This window comes from Oncorhynchus tshawytscha, linkage group LG26 (assembly GCF_018296145.1).
Source record: "Oncorhynchus tshawytscha isolate Ot180627B linkage group LG26, Otsh_v2.0, whole genome shotgun sequence".
Taxonomy (NCBI): Eukaryota; Metazoa; Chordata; class Actinopteri; order Salmoniformes; family Salmonidae; genus Oncorhynchus; species Oncorhynchus tshawytscha.
In genome coordinates, this window is record NC_056454.1 from 11,727,142 (window position 1) to 11,750,829 (window position 23,688).

Sequence of the window (23,688 nt, forward strand, 5' to 3'; positions counted from 1 at the left end):
TTAAGCCAGGGGCCGGGCAGGGGGGTCCCCAGGATTACACGGCTAATCTGAGGACAGACGAGGGACACCTGTGCCACCACATAATTCCGACTGGAGGATTATGGATCCACACTGTGCTAATGAGGGGAGGATGCTTGACTGTGCTTGGCCAGGACACACACAGTCTGGGTTAGTGGAGGGAGGGCCAATGTGGAGGGACAGCGAAGTGCTGCCTGATGGCTGGCTCTGGCTGTCATGCACATTTATAACCCAGCTGCTGCAACCAAGTGGGTCTGACTGTCTGAGAGAACATTTAATGTTTTATTTATCCGTTATTTTACCAGGTAAGTTGACTGAGAACACGTTCTCATTTGCAGCAACGACCTGGGGAATAGTTACAGGGGAGAGGGGGATGAATGAGCCAATTTGTAAACTGGGGATTATTAGGTGACCGTGATGGTTTGAGGGCCAGATTGGGAATTTAGCCAGGACACCAGGGTTAACACCCCTACTCTTACGATAAGTGTCATGGGATCTTTTATGACCTCAGAGCGTCAGGACACCCGTTTAACGTCCCATCCGAAAGACGGCACCCTACACAGGGCAGTGTCACTGCCCTGGGATATTGGGATATTTTCTTTAGACCAGAGGAAAGAGTGCCTCCTACTGGCCCTCCAACACCACTTCCAGCAGCATCTGGTCTCTCATCCAGGAGCTGACCAGGACCAACCCTGCTTAGCTTCAGAAGCAAGCCAGCAGTGGTATGCAGGGTGGTATGCTGCTGACAAACATGGCGCACACAGTAATTTCCTGAACATTGAGCAACTCTTAGATTAGTGTTATACAATGACTTGTTATTACCAGATGTCTTTTTTTACAACGTCAAAGTGCATGTTGCGGCCTGCAGACTAAAGTCAAAAATACAACAAAGATAGAGGAGCGTGGGGGGAATAAAAGTTGCTTTGAATAGTAATATTTATGCCACAGAAGGCAATTTGATTTGCAGTCCTCTTGTCATTATCATTCTCCTCTCTTTTATTCCCTCTCGCTGTCTGGTCTGATCCAACCCACTTTGCCTTAGCCTCTCCTGGGAAAGCCATCTAATCCAGTCACAGATTCAGTCCTGTGTGTGTATGTGCAACAGCCGAGCAAAGAGCCCAGCCATCTCACCAGACCATGCAGATCAGAAAAGCCTCCAGTACACTCTCCCATTCTGTTCTGTACAGCAGCTGTACAGCAGCTATACTACAGCCTCCCTGGATCCTCCTGACACTGTTGCTTGCAGTGGATGGCAGCTGGACTGTAGAGGGGTAGGGGGGCCCACACGCTCATCTGACAGGTCCTGGCTGGATCAGTGACAGGTTACGGGGGCGGAAAGGAGGGGCATGCTCTACTCCCTCATTGTAGCTAGATAGTCCCCTGGGTCGTATCAATCAAAGGCTCCTAAAAGATCTGAGAGGATGTGGGCGGGGGAGAGATGCTGCATTGCAGACACTATTTTGTATTTTCAGAATCCTGCAAAAGTGAAGTAAACTAGGCTAAATATGCTACTGTAGGACATGTTCTGGTTTGCAGAACTCTTAAGCTGGTGGGCAGATGGTGATAGATCACGGGTCACTGTCCGCATGAAGGATGAATGCTGTCAGAAATAAACAGACAATGTCAAGATTATTATTGGCCTCAGCCATTTTCCTATGATTCACCAGTGTGCTCACAACGGTGGTGATCAGAGTTCCCAAGTTGGTTCTTTTAATAGCCTAATCACATGGCCTACTGTATGTCAGAAGTTGGCAAAAATGTGTTTGCGGTGGCATAGGCCGTAGTGCTTTTGTCCAAAGCCCCATTGAATACTTTTTCACCGTATACAAGCTTGAGGTTTTAGGCTATTGACTTCCTCTACCAAGCAGAGAAATTAGGCCTAGGCTAATTGATGTATCCTATCTCAAGGTTCAAGGGAAGCCCATGTTTGGGGAGGGGTCTCTGCTGGTCTGTGACGACAGCAAATGAAGCAAAAAATAAGTGTTTTTTTTTTACTAGCAATGTGAAGCCATTTTTCTTTGGATCTCCCAGGGAGATGGTGGGTAGAGGTGGAGGGGTTGAGTCAAGTGCTGTCCGTCTGTCTGCCTGGCCAGTATGACTCGCGTAATGGGAGGCTGGAGTTTATTTAAAGGTAATGTTGTTGTTAGTCAATGGAGGTCCTCGTTCACGGCGGTCGGAGCGGACTGAATTCTCGTCTCCGCAATACACGGGGATGAATATTTCACAAAGGTGTCCACGTAGTGTGTTATGTGCCACGTTCAGGAATGTATTTTTTCCACATTTTGTTGTGTTACAAAGTGGGATTTAAAATGGATTTAATTGTAATTCAACTATCTATACAAAATACTGTAATTTCAAAGTGGAAGAAAAAGTCTTAATGTGTTATATATATATATATATATATATATATATATATATGTATATGTATATGTATATATATGTATATGTATATATATGTATATGTATATATGTATATATATGTGTATATGTATATATATGTATATAAAGTGGAAGAAAAAGTCTTAATATGTGTATATATATATATATATATGTGAAAAATAAAACACTAATATATTGTGTCTTGATTAGATAAGTATTCAACCCCCTGAGTCAATACATATTAGAATCAACTTTGGCAGTGATTACAACTGCAATGCTTTCTGGGTAAGTCTCTAAGAGCTTTGCACGCCTGGATTGTACAATATTTAATATAAAACATTCGAGCTCTGTCAAGTTGGTAGTTGATCATTGCTAGACAGACATGTTCAAGTCTTGCCATAGATTTTCAAGCCGATTTATTTAAAACAAGTTTGTTCTAGGCTATTTTTCATTTGTTTAATGCAGCCTTTTGTACACAGGGATTGTTTACACAGCGATGGGCTATTTCAAGACCACTGGGAGTCAATTAAATATGGCAATGCAGTGACATCCCTGTTGGGCATATTTAATTTTGACTGTAAAGTTCACGTAAAAGTTTATTCTATGCATCATCAGTAGATGTCTAGGCCTACATCAAACTAGTACATAGGCGTAGCCCACAGTTCACAAAACAACCATTGGTGTTGTTGCCATCTCGACAGCTAGGCCTTTAAACCTTACATAACATACTATAGCAGGGCTATTACAGGCTGATCTCCACAAGTCAGCTCATGCCTGATTTCTTGGATTCTTGATTTGGATTGACCTCCAACGAGGCATGTTTCTGAACTCTGGGGGGGGATGTCCTTCCTGTAGGCGGGAGGATGGTCAGGAGAGGAGTTGCCATACACCTACACGTCAGTCAACGACGCCGCCCCATTCATATACACACACACACACACACACACACTTCCGTAGCCTCCGGCGAGGGAAACCCGAACCGGCGCTCTAAGAGCTCATTTCAGAGGCGGGATCATTAAAGGTGCTAGAAGTGGCCTCTGCTTGAGTTGGAACACAGGAAAGCTAGCCCTCAGGGGCCGAGGGATCAGCCAGCAGGCTGCGCTCAGGACTGCACATTTAACAGCACCTACGTCAGTGACACTGCCACAGACCCATATGTCTCGGGGCCAAGGGCTACTGCTGGGCTCCAAGTATAACAAGGCAGCAGGCAGGAGGAATTAACTTTCATTAATGGTTTCGCCTCCCTTATTTTGAGCATGTCATCCAATTGATTAATATGGGTTGCGTTTCAGTGGCTCGGTGGATATAATACGCTGCCCACGGCTTGTGGCTTTATGTCACTCTATTGTGACTGGCTGCTCAGATGTAGTGTTCTCTTTTAGGGACCGGAAGGGGGTAGCTACTAGCTAGAGATGTTAGGAGTCTGGATCCTAGCCAGACCAGTCGATGGAACTCGGGGAAACTCCAATTTCCTCCAGTCAGCAGGCTGCTTGTTTCCAAGCCACTCTTGAATACGAATGTCATTTTCTGTTTCCTACGGTGGTGGGAGAGAGTGCATGGCAGTTCAGTGCTATTACGAGCATGAGTGCTTCTTGTGTTGTGTAGGCTCTGTGTGCTGAATCAGACATGGATCCTCACATGGCCTTTTCCCCCAACAGCATCCGTCACCATGAGACAATGTCGTAGAGATCCACCCACGGGCTTGAGTTTCTTCTCAGCTAGCTAACATTCAATGCAGATACATTCCTGAAAGGCATTATTTAACACTATCTTATCACAGCACTGGCAAACCATGACCAACCATTACCAACTCCCTGACCGAAAAGGCTGACCCATAGAATTAGCGATTTAGAATACTAGAATGTACTTGGATCTTCTTATGACGGGATCAAGGCCAGCCATTTTGGTCAGGGAGTTGGTCAACCATGGTTTGCCAGTGCTGTGACAAGATATTGTGTAAAACCATTTGAATAATTGATCTGCACTGTATGTTTGTTAGATAGCTAGGCAGTTTCAGAAGAATGGAAACATAAATTTTTCAAATTAAATGCCAATATGCAATTCAAACAATGCAGTCAATCTAAAGCCATACAATGGCTGAAATCAGTTGATGATAGACAAGTTGTAAATGCAACAAGTACTGCTATCGTTCCCTAAATGCAACAGGTACTGTTCCTTGTTCCCTAAAGTAAAGTTGAGGCCGTGTGGGGGATTGATCTCGGAGTATGCATTTTGATCAGGTTTTATGCATTTTGGGAATTGTGAGAAACACTGGTCGATATCCTTTTTATCGCTTTTGAATGAGAGAATCAGATTTTGCTTCTTTTTTTTACCAGGCAACACTTGGCATGTTATTCCTTTCCTTCCTAACCCTGATGCCAGCTCTGTCTAGGTCAGGCCCTTCCAACACACATTGCATAGACACAGATGTGAGACATGGGGTCATCTCCGGCTGTTTCCTGGTATCACTCGGTCACGGAAAACGACACATGGCGCCGGAGGGAATGGCGGCCATTTTACATGCTATTTTGTGTATTTTTTTGGCGCTGACCGTAATTATTATTATGATTATTATTTTTTTTACATGTTTTCACCATTGTTTCCTATAACTGAAAAGAGCTTCTGGACATTAGAACAGCCTCGTTATTGTTTTTATTGTGTTACTATTTCTTTTTTATTTAACAAATATGTGTCTTATTTTTTAACTGCATTATTGGGAATGGGCTCATAAGTAAGCATTTCACTGTGAAGTTGCATTCTGTTGCATTCGGCACATATGACCGATACGATTGGATTTGATTTGAGTTGCAGGATATCCCCCCCATCTGTCTTCCATTAGCTGTCCTCACCGTGTGGCTCTGGAAACTTCAGTGGCGGAAAACCATAGACTAGCTAGTCCCAGTGCTGAACACACATTGATAGACGATCCTGACGATTGAATCAGAGTATAAAAATAAATAAAAAACAAATCTGCACTAGACTGTAAAGTGGCCACATTTTTTCCTTCCTTAAGCAGTGGAAAACATTCTCCCTGCACCACTAGTAGTCTGTGTTTATAACAGAGACATGGTATTCAACGGTCATAGTAACAGAATGGACCACAGCCCTGGGTTGTATTTCATGACATACCTTCGCACGATGACAATCACACAAATGCGGAATATCTAGGTTCTTGTTTATAATCTGCGTTTCTCATCTGAAGAATTGCTTCATGTTTTAGCCTAACGCCTTTAGTTGTTTGCCGAGTAATAACGAAGGTTATGGTTCAATAGGGTGTGTTTTCTGTCAGTGAGTGTGCGCTAGGATAGGCAATGAATTTGGGTGTGTGGTGGCGATTAAGCACCAGCTAATTGTTTCAATATTTCCTAATGCACTTATGGGTGGGGTACAGTGAGGGTTGGGGCCAAAACGAGACAACCACAGTCTTCAGGGGGACATGACATAAAGCAGATGTTGATTAAGTAGGGTAGGCGAACCCGAAAAAGAAAGGGCTTCGTAAACAACAGGTGTGGACTAACAGTCAATTATTGGGCCCTTCCCAACAATGCAGAGAGAAACTTCTAGAAAAGTGAAACACGTAATAATAGATTAACAATGAGTACTGCTAATTTGGCTACATACAAGGGGTAGCGGTATCGAGTCGATGTGCAGGGGTTCGGTTATGGTACAGCGGACAAATATGAAATGCTAACAGTTACTCTAGTTCATTTTTGTTTATTTGGCTAAATACGCCAAAATTAAAAAGGCACCCTATTTGTGACCCAAGTCCAGTTTCTGTGACGTCATTCACAATGTTTCTGGATTTGTCTGTTGTGACAGGGATTATTATACCGGGCCTCTCAAGAAGTTGTTCCCGAAATGGACCTGGAGCTTTCCCACCTGGACAAATATGCATAAATCGACATGGTCGGATCCGAGTGAGGGAAGCAGTAGAAGAGTCCGTTTGTAAGCTACTTTATTAGCCGGAGATGACACGGCGTGAGGGAGAGCAGGCGCGGGAGGGCCCTTGCCTTGTGTTACTGTGTGCGAGACAAACAGGAGCAAGGAGGAGGTAGGGAGCGACAGAGACAGCAGCCAACCATAACAAGCCAACTTACGCTAGAATGCTAACTTCGAGCTTGTCATAGCTAGGTTATTTATCATCCAATAAGATTATTTAGTAGCTGTATTCACTGCTTCAAACCTGAGAGAAGCTAATTGGCTTAGATAGTCAGGCTAAATTGAGTCTGCATGTGCTTTCTTCCTGTTCTACAGTTACAAATAACAGCACAAGAGCCTGTTGGCTCTTGGTCGTTGTACAGTATACTACTGACTGTAGTGGCGCTTTGATGACTTGTGACTGGCCGACAACAACAACAAGCTACGTGCACCACTCTGGGCTATTCTGGTTGAGCAGTGGAGAACATATGATTAACGTTTTATCTACAACTCTCTGTCCCTCGCTGTTGTAAACGACTGTGAAGCCAAAATGTACCCAAGCTGGAGTTTTAAACAATGATTGAGGATCCCACAATTCTGGTTTTATCGAGCCCACCACTCGCCATCTACAGAGTTCCCGGCTGCCCCTCACAAAAGGATACTTTGAAAATTCGCCAGTTAATATTAGAATCTTGATTACAACGGGTGTATAGGCTGTAGTTTTAACGGAATATCCTACAATATGTTTTCAGCTCAGATTTACTCACGAGGCAATGGCATACCACCCTGCATCCCACTGCTGGCTTGCTTCTGAAGCTAAGCAGGGTTAGTCCTGGATGGGAGACCAGATGCTGCTGGAAGTGGTGTGAGAGGGCCAGTAGGAGGCACCCAGGGCAGTGATTGGGGACATTGCCCTGTGTAGGGTGCCGTCTTTCGGATGGGAAATTAAAGATCCCATGGCACTTATCGTAAGAGTAGGGGTGTTATTCCCGGTGTGTTGGCTTAATTCCCAAACCCACTGGCTCCAGGTCATCTATACGTCTTTACTAGGTAAAGCTCTGCTCACTGGTCACCATAGCAACACCCACCTGTAGCACATATATTTCACTGCTGCCAATGACTGGAACTAATTGCAAAAATCACTGAAGCTGGAGACTTATATCTCCCTCACCAACTTTAAGCATCAGTTGTCAGAGCAGCTTACCATCACTGTACCTGTACACAGCCCATCTGTAAATAGCATACCTCATTACCTCATCCCCATATTGTTTTTTTGTTTGTTGGTCTTTTACACCCCAGTATCTCCAGTTGCACATCATCATCTGCACTTCTATCATTCCAGTGTTAATGCTAAATTGTAATTATTTCACCATTATGGCCTATTTATTGCCTTATCTCCCTAACCTTACAACATTTGCACACACTGTACATAGATGTCTCTATTGTGTTATTGACTGTACGTTTGTTTACTCTATGTGTAACTCTGTGTTGTTTTTGTCGCACTGCTTAGCTTTATCTTGGCCAGGTCGCAGTTGTAAATGAGAACTTGTTCTTAACTGGCCTACCTGGTTAAATAAAATAAAAAAATCTGTCCCTTATACCATCAAGGTCACCTAATCATCCCCAGCTTACAATTGTCTCATTCATCCCCCCTCCTCTCCCCTGTAACTATTCCCCAGGTCGTTGCTAAATGAGAATGTGTTCTCAGTCAACTTACCTGGTAAAGTAAGGGTAAAATAAAAAGAATACAACGCAGCATAGCCTAAAGGCCTGGTGTTTTTATTTAAAGATATTTTCACAGTGCAAACCGAACATAGTTTCCTGTACCAAACAGTTCGGTACGAATATGTGTACTGTTACAGCTCTAGTCAAGGCAGACAGTTTGGGTAGCTATTTGGTTAGCTAATTAACAAACTATTTAGCAGTCTAATGGCTTGGGGGTATAATCTGTTGGTTGCAGACTTGGGGCATCGGTACTGCTTACTGTGTGGTAGCAGAGAGAACAGTCTATGACTTGGGTGGCTGGAGTCTTTGACAATTTGTAGGGCCTTCCTCTGACACCGGCTGGTAGCGAGGTCCTGGATGGCATGGAGCTCGGACCCAGTGATGTACTGGGCCGTACACACTACCCACTGTAGCGCCTTGCGTCGAATGCTGAGCAGTTGCCATACCAAGCAGTGATGCAGCCAGTCAAGATGCTCTCAATGGTGCAGCTGTAGCACTTTTTGAGGATGCCAAATCCCCTCCTGATGGGGAAGAGGCGTTTTCGTGCCCTCCACGACTGTGTTTGTGTGTTTGGACCATGATAGATCCTTAGTGATGTGGACACCGAGGAACTTGAAGTTCTTAACTCTCTCCACTATAGCCTTGGTGATGTGAATGGGGGCGTGCTCGGCCTTCTGTTTTCTGTAGTCCACGATCAGCTCCTTTGTCTTGCTGATGTTGATTGAGAGGTTGTTTTCCTGGCACCACACCACACCTCCCATTAGGCCGGCTCATCGTCGTCGGTGATCAGGCCTACCACAGTCGTGTCATCTGCAAACTTATTGATGGTGTTGAAATCGTGAGAGGCCACGCAGTCGTGGGTGAACAGGGAGTACAGGAGGGGACTAAGCACGCACCCCTGAGGGCCCCCGTGTTGAGGATCAGCGTGGCAGATGTGTTACCTCCCTTCATCCCCTTGGGGGTGTCCCTTCAGAAAGTCCAGGATCCAGTTGCAGAGGGAGGTGTTCAGTCCCAGGGTCCTTAGCTTAGTGATGAGCTTGGAGGGCACTATGGTGTTGAACGTTGCGCTGTAGTCAAAGAACAGCATTCTCGCGTAGGTGTTCCTTTTGTCGTAGTGGTGAAAGAGCAGTGCGGAGTGTTGAGGCGGTATGCGAATTGGAGTGGGTCCAAGGTGATCCATGACACGCCTTTTCAACGCATTTCATGACAACAGATGTGAGTGCTATGGGGCGATAGTCATTTAGACGGGTTACCTCTTCTTGGGAAGAGGGACAATGGGCTACATGTAGCAGGGACAATCTGCAATTCAAGCAGTAACAAAGCATAGAGTGTCATGAATTGAACCAATGCATGGGCGTTGGATAGCAGGCCGCTAATACAGCACATCACTTCCTGCTGCATGTCACTTTCAAATCCTCTCCATAACAAAGCAGCTTTTTGTTTCCAGTTCCCATTTACCAAAGAAAATGGAATCGAAAGTTGTATTTTCTGGCTAAATCGTTTGGTTGGATGTTTACAGTTTGTTTTACGAAGTGGTTTCGCTACAATAACTCTTAAGATTGCATACGGTATATGTGAGACAATCATATCTCATTGCAGAAGACCTATTTCAAGGCAGAAAGAAGTTTGGATTTCCTTAGTGAGGATACGTAGCACTGGGGAGACTAGGCCTTGTTATCTATGCTCTCCCTCACAGCCTTCCTCCCCTATCTTACTCTGTCAGTGTTGTGTACTTGTGTGGATCCAGAAGTGCAATCACATAGAATGATGACACGCTTGCACACACACACACAAAACCCACACACGCATGGTGCTGTGCCTGGGGATCCCTGAGGGATTAAATGGCGCTGAGTGATTGTACTTGATGGTGCTTATTATGATGAAGGGACGTTCATCTCAGAGAGAGAGAGAGAGACATGGCTCCTAGCGCTACAGACGGGTTATATTATACAGTAGTGCAATCCCATGACTGACACACACACACCCTGTATACAGACTACAGAAAGGGGTTAGTTCATCCCCCCTAGACACAGCCCACAGAGTCAGACTCATTAGGAGATAGTTCTCTCCTCACCCTGCTACTCCTTAACCTCTATATGTCACAAGCCATCACAGTCTCCCTCACGATGACAGAACAGTTATTAAAGCTGTGTCGCAAACGGCAACCTATTCTCCAAATAGTGCCCTACTTTTAACCATTGGGCTCTGGTGAAAAGTAGTGCACTATACAGGGAATAGGGTGCCATTTGGGAACCATCCAGTTTACATTTCCCTCCCGCTTTGTCTGTGTTGTCTTCTGACAGTTCGGGTCGACGTTTCGTCATTGTTTTACATGTTATTATTGGCACCTGTGTGAAAGTGTCTTGTGGTGATGTTTTCCCTGATTCTCTTTCAGAATTCGATGAACCTTCCTCCAGACAAAGCGCGACTACTGCGGCAGTACGACAACGAGAAGAAGTGGGAGCTCATCTGTGATCAGGTGGGATGTTGCTCTATCAATAATCTGTTCACAAACTCCTAGTTTGGGATCTCATATCCGGTGTGTCAGTGACTCACAAGTCTAACCAATGGCGAGGGCACTCTGTGGCTGCATCCCATGTATCACCATGTTTCCTATATAGTGCACTACTTTAGACCAGAGCCCATTTGGAACCGGGTCAAAAGTAGTGCACTATAAACGGTATAGGGTGCCATTTGCGACGCAGGTGTTGTGTTCAGCAGAATGAGTGCTCGGCCCTTCTGCCAGTGTGTTTTCTGCTTACCTGAGCAGAGGGAAAAGAGGAGAGTGAGAGAGGGACCACCAAGCACCCGCTCAGGCTGAGGATACCATTGATATGAAGCCACCCTGAACACAATGAAGCTGGGAAGAATTTGCAATTTGCTGCCTGGCTTGAGGCAATGTTTCTGTCACTGTCGTACACCAAGTGATGTGTGAGGTGGTCTGGCATTTCTCAATGCAACCCTATTCCCAATTTAGTGCACTACTTTTGACCACGGGACCATAGGGTTCTGGTCAAACGTTTTTTTTTTTTCATCTATATAGGGAATACTATAGGGTGCTTTTTGGGACACAGCGTCAGAATGACACTTCTCCTTCTAAACAAAGATTGATCAAGTAGTGGTGTAGGGATCGACTGGTGTAAATCTGTCCTGAGAATGTTTTGGCGTGAGATGTGATACACCGGGATCCGATATCTTCTTCACTGTTTGTGCAAACAAAGTTGGATCATGTTTTTCAAAAAAAAAAATGGACTCCTGGGTTTTCATGTTTGCCATCAAAATAACGAACCCATGTTAAAGCCTTGAATAATATGCTTTTCCATGTCACGGTATAGCTACACTGAGTTTCTCGATGTATAATCATGGAAACTGCGATGTTCGTAGGGGTAACCAGAGAAACAAGGCTGATAAGTGCATCAGCTTTTCACAATATTTATCCTGAAAAAATATTCAGAGGGGTTGAATTATTCAATTCTCGGGGGGAAATTAAGGAGATCGATCAAATATTAAAGATGCTCTCACAACACAACAAAAACAATGTGAGGAGATGATTCGAAGGAGGCCTGCATGAAGAACATGCTGAATTCGTCAATGTCCAATTATCCTCATCAGAGACTGTAATCACCTAAAGAGCCTTACTCTGACCCTCAGTAGACCTCTCTCATCTACATCATGGGTTTGTCCCAAATGGCACCCTATTCCCTATATATATAGTGGACTGCTTTTGACCAGAGACCTGTGGGCCTTGGTCTTAAGTTACAAACTAAATAAACAAGAGAGTGCCATTTGGGACATAGAGCATGGCTTTTCTGTTTGTCAATGCCATGTGGATGGAATGTTGGTACAGCAATGTTTTTGAGAGATGGGTCGTTTCACAAAAAGAGTACCTTTTGATATTTGTACCATTTTTTTTTTTTTGACCCTATTTTCTCCCCAATTTCGTGGTATCCTATTGGTAGTTACAGTCTTGTCTCATCGCTGCAACTCCCGTACGGACTCGGGAGAGGCGAAGGTCGAGAGCCGTGCGTCTTCCGAAACACAACCCAACCAAGCCGCACTGCTTTTTGACACAAAGCCAGCCGCACCATTGTGTCGGAGGAACTGCGTCCGGCCCGTCACAGGAGTCGCTAGTGTGTGATGCAGTGCCTTAGATCACTGCGCCACTCGGGAGGCCCTTATTTAACTTTTTCATAGGAAAATTTGTTTTTCATTAAGTTGAATATGAGCTTTGCATTAGAGGTCGACCGATTTATGATTTTTCAACGCGGATACCGATACCGGTTATTGATGACCAAAAAAGCCGATACCGATTAATCGGACCATTTCTATTTATATATATTTGTAATAATGACAATTGCAACAATACTGAACTTTTATTTTAACTTTGTAATATATAAATAAAATCAATTTAGTCTCAAACAAATAGTGAAACAAGTAAAATTTGGTTTAAATAATACAAAAACAACGTGTTGGAGAAGAAAGTAAAAGTTCAGTTCCTTGCTCAGAACATGAGAACATATGAAAGCTGGTGGTTACTTTTAATATGAGTCTTCAATAATCCCATTTAAGAATTTTTAGGATGAGTTATTTTAGGAATTATAGGAATATTTCTCTCTATACCATTTGTATATAATATACCTTTGACTATTTTATGTTCTTATAGGCACTATAGTATTGCCAGCCTAATCTCGGGAGTTGATAGGCTTGAAGTCATAAACAGCGCAATGCTTGAAGCATTATGAAGAGCTGCTGGCAAACGCAGGAAAGTGCAGTTTGAATGAATGTTTACGAGCCTGCTGCTGCCTACCACCACTCAGTCGGACTGCTCTATCAAATCAATTCTAATATAATAAACACACAGAAATACGAGCCTCAGTTTCCGGATTTGACCATATTAATAACCTATCATTTCAAACACAAAATGTTTATTCTTTCAGTGAAATACAGAACCGTTACGTATTTTATATAACGGGTGGGACTCATTTCGTGGAATGACCCAGTTATTCACGGTGCTTCATCCTCAGCCTTTAGATTGGGAAAGCCCTTGAAGCAAAGTGTCTCTCGACTTGTTCCTCCTGCAACACCGGAGAGAGACACATCTGCTTTCCCCATTCATAGAGGAGTTGTAACGATTTGCTCGATCAGCTGCCTGACGGCCCAGTATGGTGCATGTTCAGTGATTCCTCTCTGTCCCTTTGAAATGGGAGAAGTTTTTCTCATCTCCTTCTCCTCTTCCTTTTCCTGTCCTTCTCATCCACACTGCAGTGCTGTTTCTGAGAATGGGGGAGAAGCGGTGCTGCCTGGGATTTTAAAGAGATTCTCTGGTACTTTTGTATACTTTTTAGCCAGTACGTCTGGAAGTAGCACCTCACAATCCAAAAGTGGTCCCCAAATATGTCGTAGTAAGTCACGTATGTGCAGATATGTGCACCACGTCATTGCTCTCTCTCTCTCTGCTGTGTCCAGTGAGCCGTTGGGCCCGCCCTGCAACCTCATTGGATAGTGCTGAGCAGGCCTATCTAGCTGTCACTCAAATGCAAGAGACTGAGGCAAGAAATCTAAATGCTAGCGGGCTGGCCCACGTGGGGGGAAATGTAGGGAAATTTACACAGCACAGCTTCACGAACTCAGTCGCTTTCGCACTTGGGATTTCGTGGCTAATTGAGGTATGACAGTAATTCTGCTCAAAGATTATGCATGAATGAACTACACATTGACACATCCAGCCTAAAGCGGAAGGTTTCTTAGTCGCCAAAGTACCGGAGCATGTCTTTAACTCAGGGATTTACAACGGCGGCTCGGTTGTAATTACCAGGAATTCACTCCTCTTTATCTGGCGGCTATACCAAGCTCCTTTTTCCCTCCACACACAGGATATTACATAAGCTCCTGGCACAGTGCCCTTTAACCCCTACCTTCCCAGTCTCCCACTTCCTACTCTCCCAGCTCCCTTAACCCCTACCCTCCCAGTCTCCCACTTCCTACTCTCCCAGCTCCCTTAACCCCTACCCTCCCAGTCTCCCACTTCCTACTCTCCCAGCTCCTTTAATCCCTACCCTCCCAGTCTCCCACTTCCTACTCTCCCAGCTCCCTTAACCCCCACCTTCCCAGTCTCCCACTACCTACTCTCCCAACTCCCTTAACCCCTACCTTCCCAGTCTCCCACTTCCTACTCTCCCAGCTCCCTTAACCCCCACCTTCCCAGTCTCCCACTACCTACTCTCCCAACTCCCTTAACCCCTACCTTCCCAGTCTCCCACTTCCTACTCTCCCAGCTCCTTTAATCCCTACCTTCCCAGTCTCCCACTCCCTACTCTCCCAGCTCCTTTAACCCCCACCTTCTCAGTCTCCCACTTCCTACTCTCCCAGCTCCCTTTACCCACACCTTCCCAGTCTCCCACTTCCTACTCTCCCAGCTCCCTTTACCCCCACCTTCACAGTCTCCCCCTCCCCTGTCTTACTCAGCCCCCATGCTGCAGGTGCAGAGGAGAGGAGGAGGGATTCTACTGCAGTCTAGATCGAATCCAGACCACTACCCTTCCTATATCCTCTCTCAGACCACTTGTATAGCTGTCCTAGACCATGCAGGAACTCTCTTTTATATGTGCCCCTATGAATCTCATAAACTTTCTCTACTCTATAGGCTTGACACATATATTAATTTCCCTGTCCTTTTCTATCAGCAACATATGCAGCCTGTCTGTCAACAACAATGGTTTCCATGTTTGAGGCCTAAATAACACCCCATATCTTGCACTACGTTTGACCAGAGCCCTGTGGGTGACCCTATGGGCCCGGGTCAAAAGTAGTGCAGTATAAAGGGAATAGGGTGCCATTTGGGACTGAGAGGCACTCACTCACGCATTGATGTGACGGCCGAGGCCATCGCCATCATCACACAGCCAGCAATGGGATGATCAAACCGCTCGCCCCCGAAACATAAAAACCACTCTGTCTGCGTCCCTGCATGTCTGACCTGGGTTGCCTAGCGACATGTAGTGAGCTCTGGAGCACCGTGGGGGAAGGGGGGGGCCTGCCTACTGCCAGTCGGTCAGTGCAGCCGGGGGTAGCCAGCCTTCCTCCGGAGCTCTTAGTAGGCACAGATGAACCACCGCAGTGCATAAATACAGCATAGACACAAAGCTATTGTGTGGGAACAGGAGCTGTGTGGATTAGTTAATCACCCTTCTGGACTGGCCACTTTTTTTGTCCCGAATGGCACCCTATTCCATATATGGTGCACCACTTTTGACCAGAGTCCATCAGACTACCTCTGCCAGGGTGGTAGCTAACAGCACGCTGAGGCATATTGGTCACGTCCACTCCAGTGTGAGTGGAGAGTCAATCAGACATAGGGCCTGTCAGAAATGATTTGATTTGATTTGAAATGACACCCTATTCCCTATATAGTGCACTTTCTGGGGATTGTAGTACACCATATAGGGAATAGGGTGCCGTCTGGGACTCATTCAAACAGACTGCTTCCCAGCTCTCCAGCCTCTCACAACACAACAAAGCCCTATGATTTACATTGCCTGGATGGATGATGGTGATTCTTGATGGGGCTTTTGCGTGATTCGATACTATAAAGAGGGGTGTCCATCTCAAGATCAGCTGTTATTGTATCCACCACCAGCTGGTTTCACATTAAGACGAGGGAATCAAAAAGGAGTCTATGATTTTGGGGTCCCTGTGAGTGATGATCTGATGGCCTTTGATGCTAGTGCCGTTACAAAACAACCGCAATGTTTCTGAGTCCGCAGGCTTGAGCAAAGTAGCTAGGCTCGTAACCGCTGCTGAACAAAAAGTAAAGTATTCGAATGTGTCTTGTGTGTTCTCTCTCTCCTCCTCTCTTTCTACTCCTCTCTCTTTCTCTTGCTCTCTCGCTCGCTCTCTCTCCTCTCTCTCGCTTTCTCTCCTCTCTCTCGCTCTCTCTGCTCTCTCTCGCTCTCTCTCTCCTTTCGCTCTCCTCTTTCTCTCTCCTCTCTCGCTCTCTCGCTCTCCTCTTTCTCTCTCCCAGGAACGATTCCAAGTGAAGAACCCACCTCACACATACATCCAGAAGCTGAGGGGTTATCTGGACCCAGCGGTCACCAGGAAGGTGAGTGAGTGTTGATTGATCCCAACCAACTGTTCCACTGCTTCAGCCTCTTCCTTCCCTTTTCAACCAGCTCCACACCACTAGGATATCCCAGCGTCCCTATGGCTGTGGAAAGAAGGCCCAGTGGCCCCGAGAAGTAGTGGACCCCTTGGCGTTAAAGGGACATTGCACGTTCAAATCAAAAATGTGTCAGATGTTTTCAGACCTCTAATGTCAAGATGAATCCACGACCCACGGCAATCGGTTGCGTAGATCCAGCTACTGTATGTCTCCACCCCAAATGAGTGCACCGTCATCATGGGAAATAGGCATATAGGTGTCCTTCTGACTACTTTTGAGGTCTGAAAACATCTGACACAATGTCATTTGTGAGTGAAATGTCCCTATAAACATGGCCTTGCAGAGCCTCACCATAGTTTAAAGGAGTGTTATGATATCATCCCCACAACCAGGGGAGTGAAGCAGCCTGTACTGGCTGAGGATGACTCTCTGGCCACAGAAGGGGAGTTTGGGGTGTGGTTTTTTTTCCTTCTAAAGTACAGTGTCAGCCAACCTTCAGGCCTTGCCAATAAGGCAGAGTTTTGGCTCGCGGAGAGCGATAGTGCCGCTGTGAGAAGGGTCTGCGTCCGCAATCTATTCCCTTTATAGTGCACTACTTTTGGCCAGGGCCGGGAGGGTATATCGGAAAGTATCTAGGGAATAGGGTGCTATTTGGGTCGGCGGCGTCGTCTCTCTCTGTGATTAAAAACAAATGAACTGAATGACTCTGCCAGAATAACAGCAAACTGTTCCGGATCATTTCATTACGCTGAACTGACTGGAGTGAACGTTTCAAGAGCCACATTGTACGCTCGCAGCGGCACGACGAGAGTGAGAGTTCAGATCTGTAGCTGGCGATGGATGTGACGACGGCGACACAAATAGAATGTCTGTCTCTGCTATCCTAGGCTAATGTTGAATTATTTACAGCGTTGTTCGTTTTTTTGTTTTTTTTCATAGTGTTGAACGTTTGTCCCTTGTCCCCTTCCGCGATAGAAAGAGCAAAGGGAATGTGTTATGCAGCGTGTATTTTGGCACTCCTGCACCCCATAGCTGCATTATCGATGTAGTCTTAACGTCTATCCCAAATGGCACCCTATTCCCTTTCTGGTGCACTGCTTTGAACCAGATCCCTATGGGGGTGCCGTTTGGGACGCATCCTTGGTACACTGTTTTTAATGATACCCGAACAGGGTTGAAAGATCAGCGTTTCTCTCTGGAGGCGGAGATGAAGGAGAATGGCAGGAAGAAGAGGAAGAAGGTTGAGGAACAAAATAGGTGAGGAGAAGAGAGGAATAGAAAGAGGGAACAGAGTGGATGGTGGATGAGAGGTGCTCATATTGTAGGCAGACGTAAGACTATGAGGACGAGTGTACTGTGGGATGGGGCAGGTTTGCTCAGCATCCCAAATGACACCCTTATTTCCTATACTGTTGACCAGGGCCTAGTCAAAAGTAGTGCACCATATAGGGATTAGGGTGCCATTTGAAACCCAGCCGTAGTGTGTGGGAGGAGGGCTCCCAGATGACGGATGTGACTGGTCCAGGTTTACTCTGTCTGTGTCTCTCTCTCTCTCTCTGTCAGGGTATAAACACGTAGCACTACGATGGCTGAAGGAAGGATTTATTACACGCTGGTTGCATCCCAAATGGCACCCTATTCCCTATAGTGCCTTACTAATGGGTCCAAGGGGAGACCCATAGGGCTCTGGTCAAAAGTAGTGCACTATATAGGGGATAGGGTGCCATTTGGGATGTGACCACTGACTCCAGGGCCTGCATACAGTAGGTTAGCCCTCGCTCCCTTTGTTTGTCTAGCAGCGCTGACCAAAGTATGGTCGTCCTCTACCTTTATTGAAAACGTCTGTCACAATCGGACCGAGAGGCACCAGCTCTTTATTTAAACAGGTCTGCTCTGCTCTCGGAGGAGGAAAGACATCCCTGACCCTCCCGTGTTTATTTTCACATCGAAGCGTCAGCCTGTATGGGCCGTTTAGCCCCTGCCCTGGTAGAGAAGAACTGTGAGATACTCCTCCAATGTTCCTGTCTGCTCCTTCTTGCGCGCGGCTTTATACCCTGTTCCTACGGGAGTTATCGTGTCCCTCGCCGAGGTCAGCAGCCTGCACCAGGGGAGAGGGGAGAAGTGAGAGAGAGAGAGAGAGAGCGGTAAGGGGGCGAGAGAGGGGGGGGAATTGAGAGAGAGGGTGAAATAGAGAGAGAGAGTGAAATAGAGAGAGAGAGAGTCAGGGGAATTAAAGCGAGAGACGGGGAAAGAGAGTGGGAAAGAGAGAGAGAGAGAGACTGGGAAAGAGAGAGAGAGACTGGGAAAGAGAGAGAGACTGGGAAAGAGAGAGAGAGAGACTGGGAAAGAGAGAGAGACTGGGAAAGAGAGAGAGAGAGACTGGGAAAAGAGAGAGAGAGACTGGGAAAGAGAGAGAGAGACTGGGAAAGAGAGAGAGAGAGACTGGGAAAGAGAGAGAGAGAGACTGGGAAAGAGAGAGAGAGAGACTGGGAAAGAGAGAGAGAGAGACTGGGAAAGAGAGAGAGAGAGACTGGGAAAAGAGAGAGAGAGAGACTGGGAAAGAGAGAGAGAGAGACTGGGAAAAGAGAGAGAGACTGGGAAAGAGAGAGAGAGACTGGGAAAAGAGAGAGAGAGACTGGGAAAGAGAGAGAGAGAGACTGGGAAAGAGAGAGAGAGAGACTGGGAAAGAGAGAAAGAGACTGGGAAAGAGAGAGAGAGAGAGACGGGAAAGAGAGAGAGACGGGGAAAGAGAGAGACGGGGAAAGAGAGAGAGACGGGGAAAGAGAGAGAGACGGGGAAAGAGAGAGAGACGGGGAAAGAGAGAGAGACGGGGAAAGAGAGAGAGACGGGGAAAGAGAGAGAGACGGGGAAAGAGAGAGAGACGGGGAAAAGAGAGAGAGACGGGGAAAGAGAGAGAGAGACGGGGAAAGAGAGAGAGAGAGACGGGGAAAGAGAGAGAGGGAGACGGGAAAAAGAGAGAGAGACGGGGAAAGAGAGAGAGACGGGGAAAGAGAGAGAGAGAGACGGGGAAAGAGAGAGAGAGAGACGGGGAAAGAGAGAGACGGGGAAAGAGAGAGAGAGAGACGGGGAAAGAGAGAGAGAGACGGGGAAAGAGAGAGAGAGACGGGGAAAAGAGAGAGAGAGACGGGGAAAGAGAGAGAGAGAGACGGGGAAAGAGAGAGAGAGACAGAGAAAGAGAGAGACTGGGAGAGAGAGAGAGAGACTGGGAGAGAGAGAGAGAGACGGGGAAAGAGAGAGAAAGAGACTGGGAAAGAGAGAGAGAGACGGGGAAAGAGAGAGAGAGAGAGAGACGGGGAAAGAGAGAGACGGGGAAAGAGAGAGAGACGGGGAGAGAGAGAGACGGGGAGAGAGAGAGACGGGGAGAGAGAGAGACGGGGAGAGAGAGAGACGGGGAGAGAGAGAGACGGGGGAGAGAGAGAGACGGAGAGAGAGAGAGACGGGGAGAGAGAGACGGGGAGAGAGAGAGACGGAGAGAGAGAGAGACGGGGAGAGAGAGAGACGGGGAGAGAGAGAGAGACGGGGGAGAGAGAGAGAGACGGGGAGAGAGAGAGAGAGAGGGGAGAGAGAGAGAGAAGGGGAAAGAGAGAGAGACGGGGAAAGAGAGAGAGACGGGGAGAGAGAGAGACGGGGAGAGAGAGAGAGATGGGGGAGAGGGAGACGGGGAAAGAGAGAGAGAGAGAGACGGGGAAAGAGAGAGAGAGAGAGACGGGGAAAGAGAGAGAGAGATGGGGAAAGAGAGAGAGAGATGGGGAAAGAGAGAGAGATGGGGAAAGAGAGAGACGGGGAAAGAGAGAGAGAGAGAGACGGGGAAAGAGAGAGAGAGAGAGACGGGGAAAGAGAGACGGGGAGAGAGACTGGGAGAGAGAGACGGGGAAAGAGTGAGAGAGACGGGGAGAGAGAGAGAGACGGGGAGAGAGAGAGAGAGACGGGGAAAGAGAGAGAGAGAGACGGGGAAAGAGAGAGAGAGACGGGGAAAGAGAGAGAGAGACGGGAGGGAGAGAGAGACGGGGAAAGAGAGAGAGAGACGGGGAAAGAGAGAGAGAGACAGGGAAAGAGAGAGAGAGACGGGGAAAGAGAGAGACGGGGAAAGAGAGAGAGAGAGACGGGGAAAGAGAGAGAGACTGGGAGAGAAAGAGACGGGGAGAGAGAGAGACGGGGACAGAGAGAGAGAGACGGGGGAGAGAGAGAGAGAAGGGGAAAGAGAGAGAGACGGGGAGAGAGAGAGAGACGGGGAAAGAGAGAGAGACGGGGAGAGAGAGAGACGGGGAGAGAGAGAGAGATGGGGGGAGAGGGAGACGGGGAAAGAGAGAGAGAGAGAGACGGGGAAAGAGAGAGAGAGAGAGACGGGGAAAGAGAGAGAGAGATGGGGAAAGAGAGAGAGAGATGGGGAAAGAGGGAAATGGGGAGAGAGAGATGGGGAAAGAGAGAGACGGGGAAAGAGAGAGAGAGAGAGACGGGGAAAGAGAGAGAGAGAGAGACGGGGAAAGAGAGACGGGGAGAGAGACTGGGAGAGAGAGACGGGGAAAGAGTGAGAGAGACGGGGAGAGAGAGAGAGACGGGGGAGAGAGAGAGAGACGGGGAAAGAGAGAGAGAGAGACGGGGAAAGAGAGAGAGAGACGGGGAAAGAGAGAGAGAGACGGGAGGGAGAGAGAGACGGGGAAAGAGAGAGAGAGACGGGGAAAGAAAGAGAGAGACAGGGAAAGAGAGAGAGAGACGGGGAAAGAGAGAGACGGGGAAAGAGAGAGAGAGAGACGGGGAAAGAGAGAGAGACTGGGAGAGAAAGAGACGGGGAGAGAGAGAGACGGGGACAGAGAGAGAGAGAGATGGGGAAAGAGAGCGAGAGAGACGGGGAAAGAGAGAGAGATGGGGAAAGAGAGAGAGAGAGATGGGGAAAGAGAGAGACAGGGAAAGAGAGAGAGAGACTGGGAGAGAGAGAGAGAGAGACGGGGAAAGAGAGAGACAGGGAAAGAGAGAGAGAGAGAGAGACGGGGAAAGAGAGAGAGACGGGGAAAGAGAGAGACGGGGAAAGAGAGAGAGAGACGGGGAAAGAGAGAGAGCGAGACGGGGAGGGAGAGAGAGAGAGACGGGGAGAGAGACGGGGAGAGAGAGAGAGAGACGGGGAAAGAGAGAGAGAGACGGGGAGAGAGAGAGAGAGACGGGGAGAGAGAGAGAGAGACGGGGAAAGAGAGAGACAGGGAAAGAGAGAGAGAGACGGGGAAAGAGAGAGACGGGGAAAGAGAGAGAGACAGGGAAAGAGAGAGACGGGGAAAGAGAGAGAGAGACGGGGAAAGAGAGAGAGAGACGGGGAAAGAGAGAGAGAGACGGGGAAAGAGAGAGAGAGACGGGGAAAGAGAGAGAGAGACGGGGAAAGAGAGAGAGCGAGACGGGGAGAGAGAGAGAGCGAGACGGGGGAGAGAGAGAGAGAGACGGGGGAGAGAGAGAGAGAGACGGGGGAGAGAGAGAGAGAGAGAGAGACGGGGGAGAGAGAGAGAGAGAGACGGGGAAAGAGAGAGAGACGGAAAGAGAGAGAGACGGGGAAAGAGAGAGAGAGACGGGGAAAAGAGAGAGAGACGGGGAAAGAGAGAGAGAGACGGGGAAAGAGAGAGACGGGGAAAGAAAGAGAGAGAGAGACAGGGAAAGAAAGAGAGAGACGGGGAAAGAGAGAGAGACGGGGAAAGAGAGAGAGACGGGGAAAGAGAGAGAGAGACGGGGAAAGAGAGAGAGAGACGGGGAAAGAGAGAGAGAGACGGGGAAAGAGAGAGAGAGAGGGGGGGAGGGAGAGAGACGGGGGGGAGGGAGAGAGAGACGGGGGGAGGGAGAGAGAGACGGGGAGGGAGAGAGGGAGAGAGAGACGGGGAAAGAGAGAGAGAGAGACGGGGAAAGAAAGAGAGAGAGAGACGGGGAAAAAGAGAGAGAGAGAGACGGGGAAAGAGAGAGAGAGAGAGACGGGGAAAGAGAGAGAGGGAGAGAGAGACGGGGAAAGAGAGAGAGGGAGAGAGAGACGGGGAAAGAGAGAGAGGGAGAGAGAGATGGGGAAAGAGAGAGAGATGGGGAAAGAGCGAGATGGGGAAAGAGAGAGAGAGAGAGATGGGGAAAGAGAGAGAGAGAGATGGGGAAAGAGAGAGAGGGAGATGGGGAAAGAGAGAGAGAGAGAGACGGGGAAAGAGAGAGTCAGGGAAAGAGAGAGAGAGAGATGGGGAAAGAGAGAGAGAGACGGGGAAAGAGAGACAGAGAGAGTTATGGTTTTTACATTCCTGCTCAGCCCCCTTTTCTTCAAACAATTGCCACTTTGTGCCTCTGTGGAGAGCGGAGCTGGAGGTCATTGCTTCCGCTTTACATATGCAGGCCCAGTGCATTCCGCTCAGCCAATAGACAGCCAAGGAGGAAGATTTCCATTCCAAAAAGTTCACAAGAATGTATCAGCCTTTGATTTGTTTCCAGAATGACCCCCTCTGGAGCGGGCACAGCTCCCCACTCTCTACCTCTTTCTCTCGCTTTCCCCCTGTTTTCTCTGCTCTCTCCTTTCCCTGCTTTATTTCTTTCCCTGCTTTCTCTCCTCTGTTTCACCCTGCTCTCTGTCCTCTATATCCTCCTACTCTCTGTCCTCTCTCTCTGTCCTCTATATCACCCTGCTCTCTGTCCTCTCTCTGTCCTCTATACCCCCCTACTCTCTGTCCTCTCTATCCTCTCTCCTCTATCCCCCTACTGTCTGTCCTCTCTATTGTCTCTCCTCTGTTTCACCCTGCTCTCTGTCCTCTCTCTGTCCTCTATACCCCCTACTCTCTGTCCTCTCTATCCTCTCTCCTCTATCCCCCTAATCTCTGTCCTCTCTATTGTCTCTCCTCTATATCCCCCTACTCTCTGTTATCAGTCTCACTCTCTCTCCTCTATATCCTCATACTCTCTGTACTCTCTCTCTGTCCTCTATATCCCCCTACTCTCTGTCCTCTCTCTCCTCAATATCCCCCTACTCTCTGTCCCCCACCCTCTCTCTCTCTCCTCTATATCCCCCTACTCTGTCATCTCTGTCTCTCTCTCTCCTCTATATCCCCCTACTATCTGTCCTCTCTCAGTCCTCTATATCCCCCTACTCTCTGTCCTCTCTCCTCTATATCCCCCTACTCTCTGTCCTCTCTCCTCTATATCCCCTACTCTCTGTCCTCTCTCCTCTATATCCCCCTACTCTCTGTCCTCTCTCCTCTATATCCCCCTAGTCTCTGTCCTCTCTCCTCTATATCCCCCTAGTCTCTGTCCTCTCTCCTCTATATCCCCCTAGTCTCTGTCTCTCTCTCTCTCCTCTATATCCTCCTACTCTCTGTCCCTCTCTCTGTCCTCTATATCCCCCTACTCTCTGTCCTCTCTCTCCTCTATATCCCCCTACTCTCTGTCCTCTCTCTCCTCTATATCCCCCTACTCTCTGTCCCTCTCTCTCTCCTCTATATCCCCATACTCTCTGTCCTCTCTCT

General features: G+C 47.6%; 1 protein-coding gene across 1 annotated transcript in view; it reads left to right on the top strand.

Annotated features, from left to right (window-relative positions):
• fmnl2a (formin-like 2a) overlaps positions 1–23,688 on the top strand; it is a 92,019-nt gene that overhangs the window by 30,851 nt on the left and 37,480 nt on the right. Inside the window, 2 exon segments of the mRNA XM_042306336.1 lie at positions 10,436–10,519; positions 16,061–16,141. Of these exon segments, the coding sequence (XP_042162270.1) occupies positions 10,436–10,519; positions 16,061–16,141 (165 nt within the window).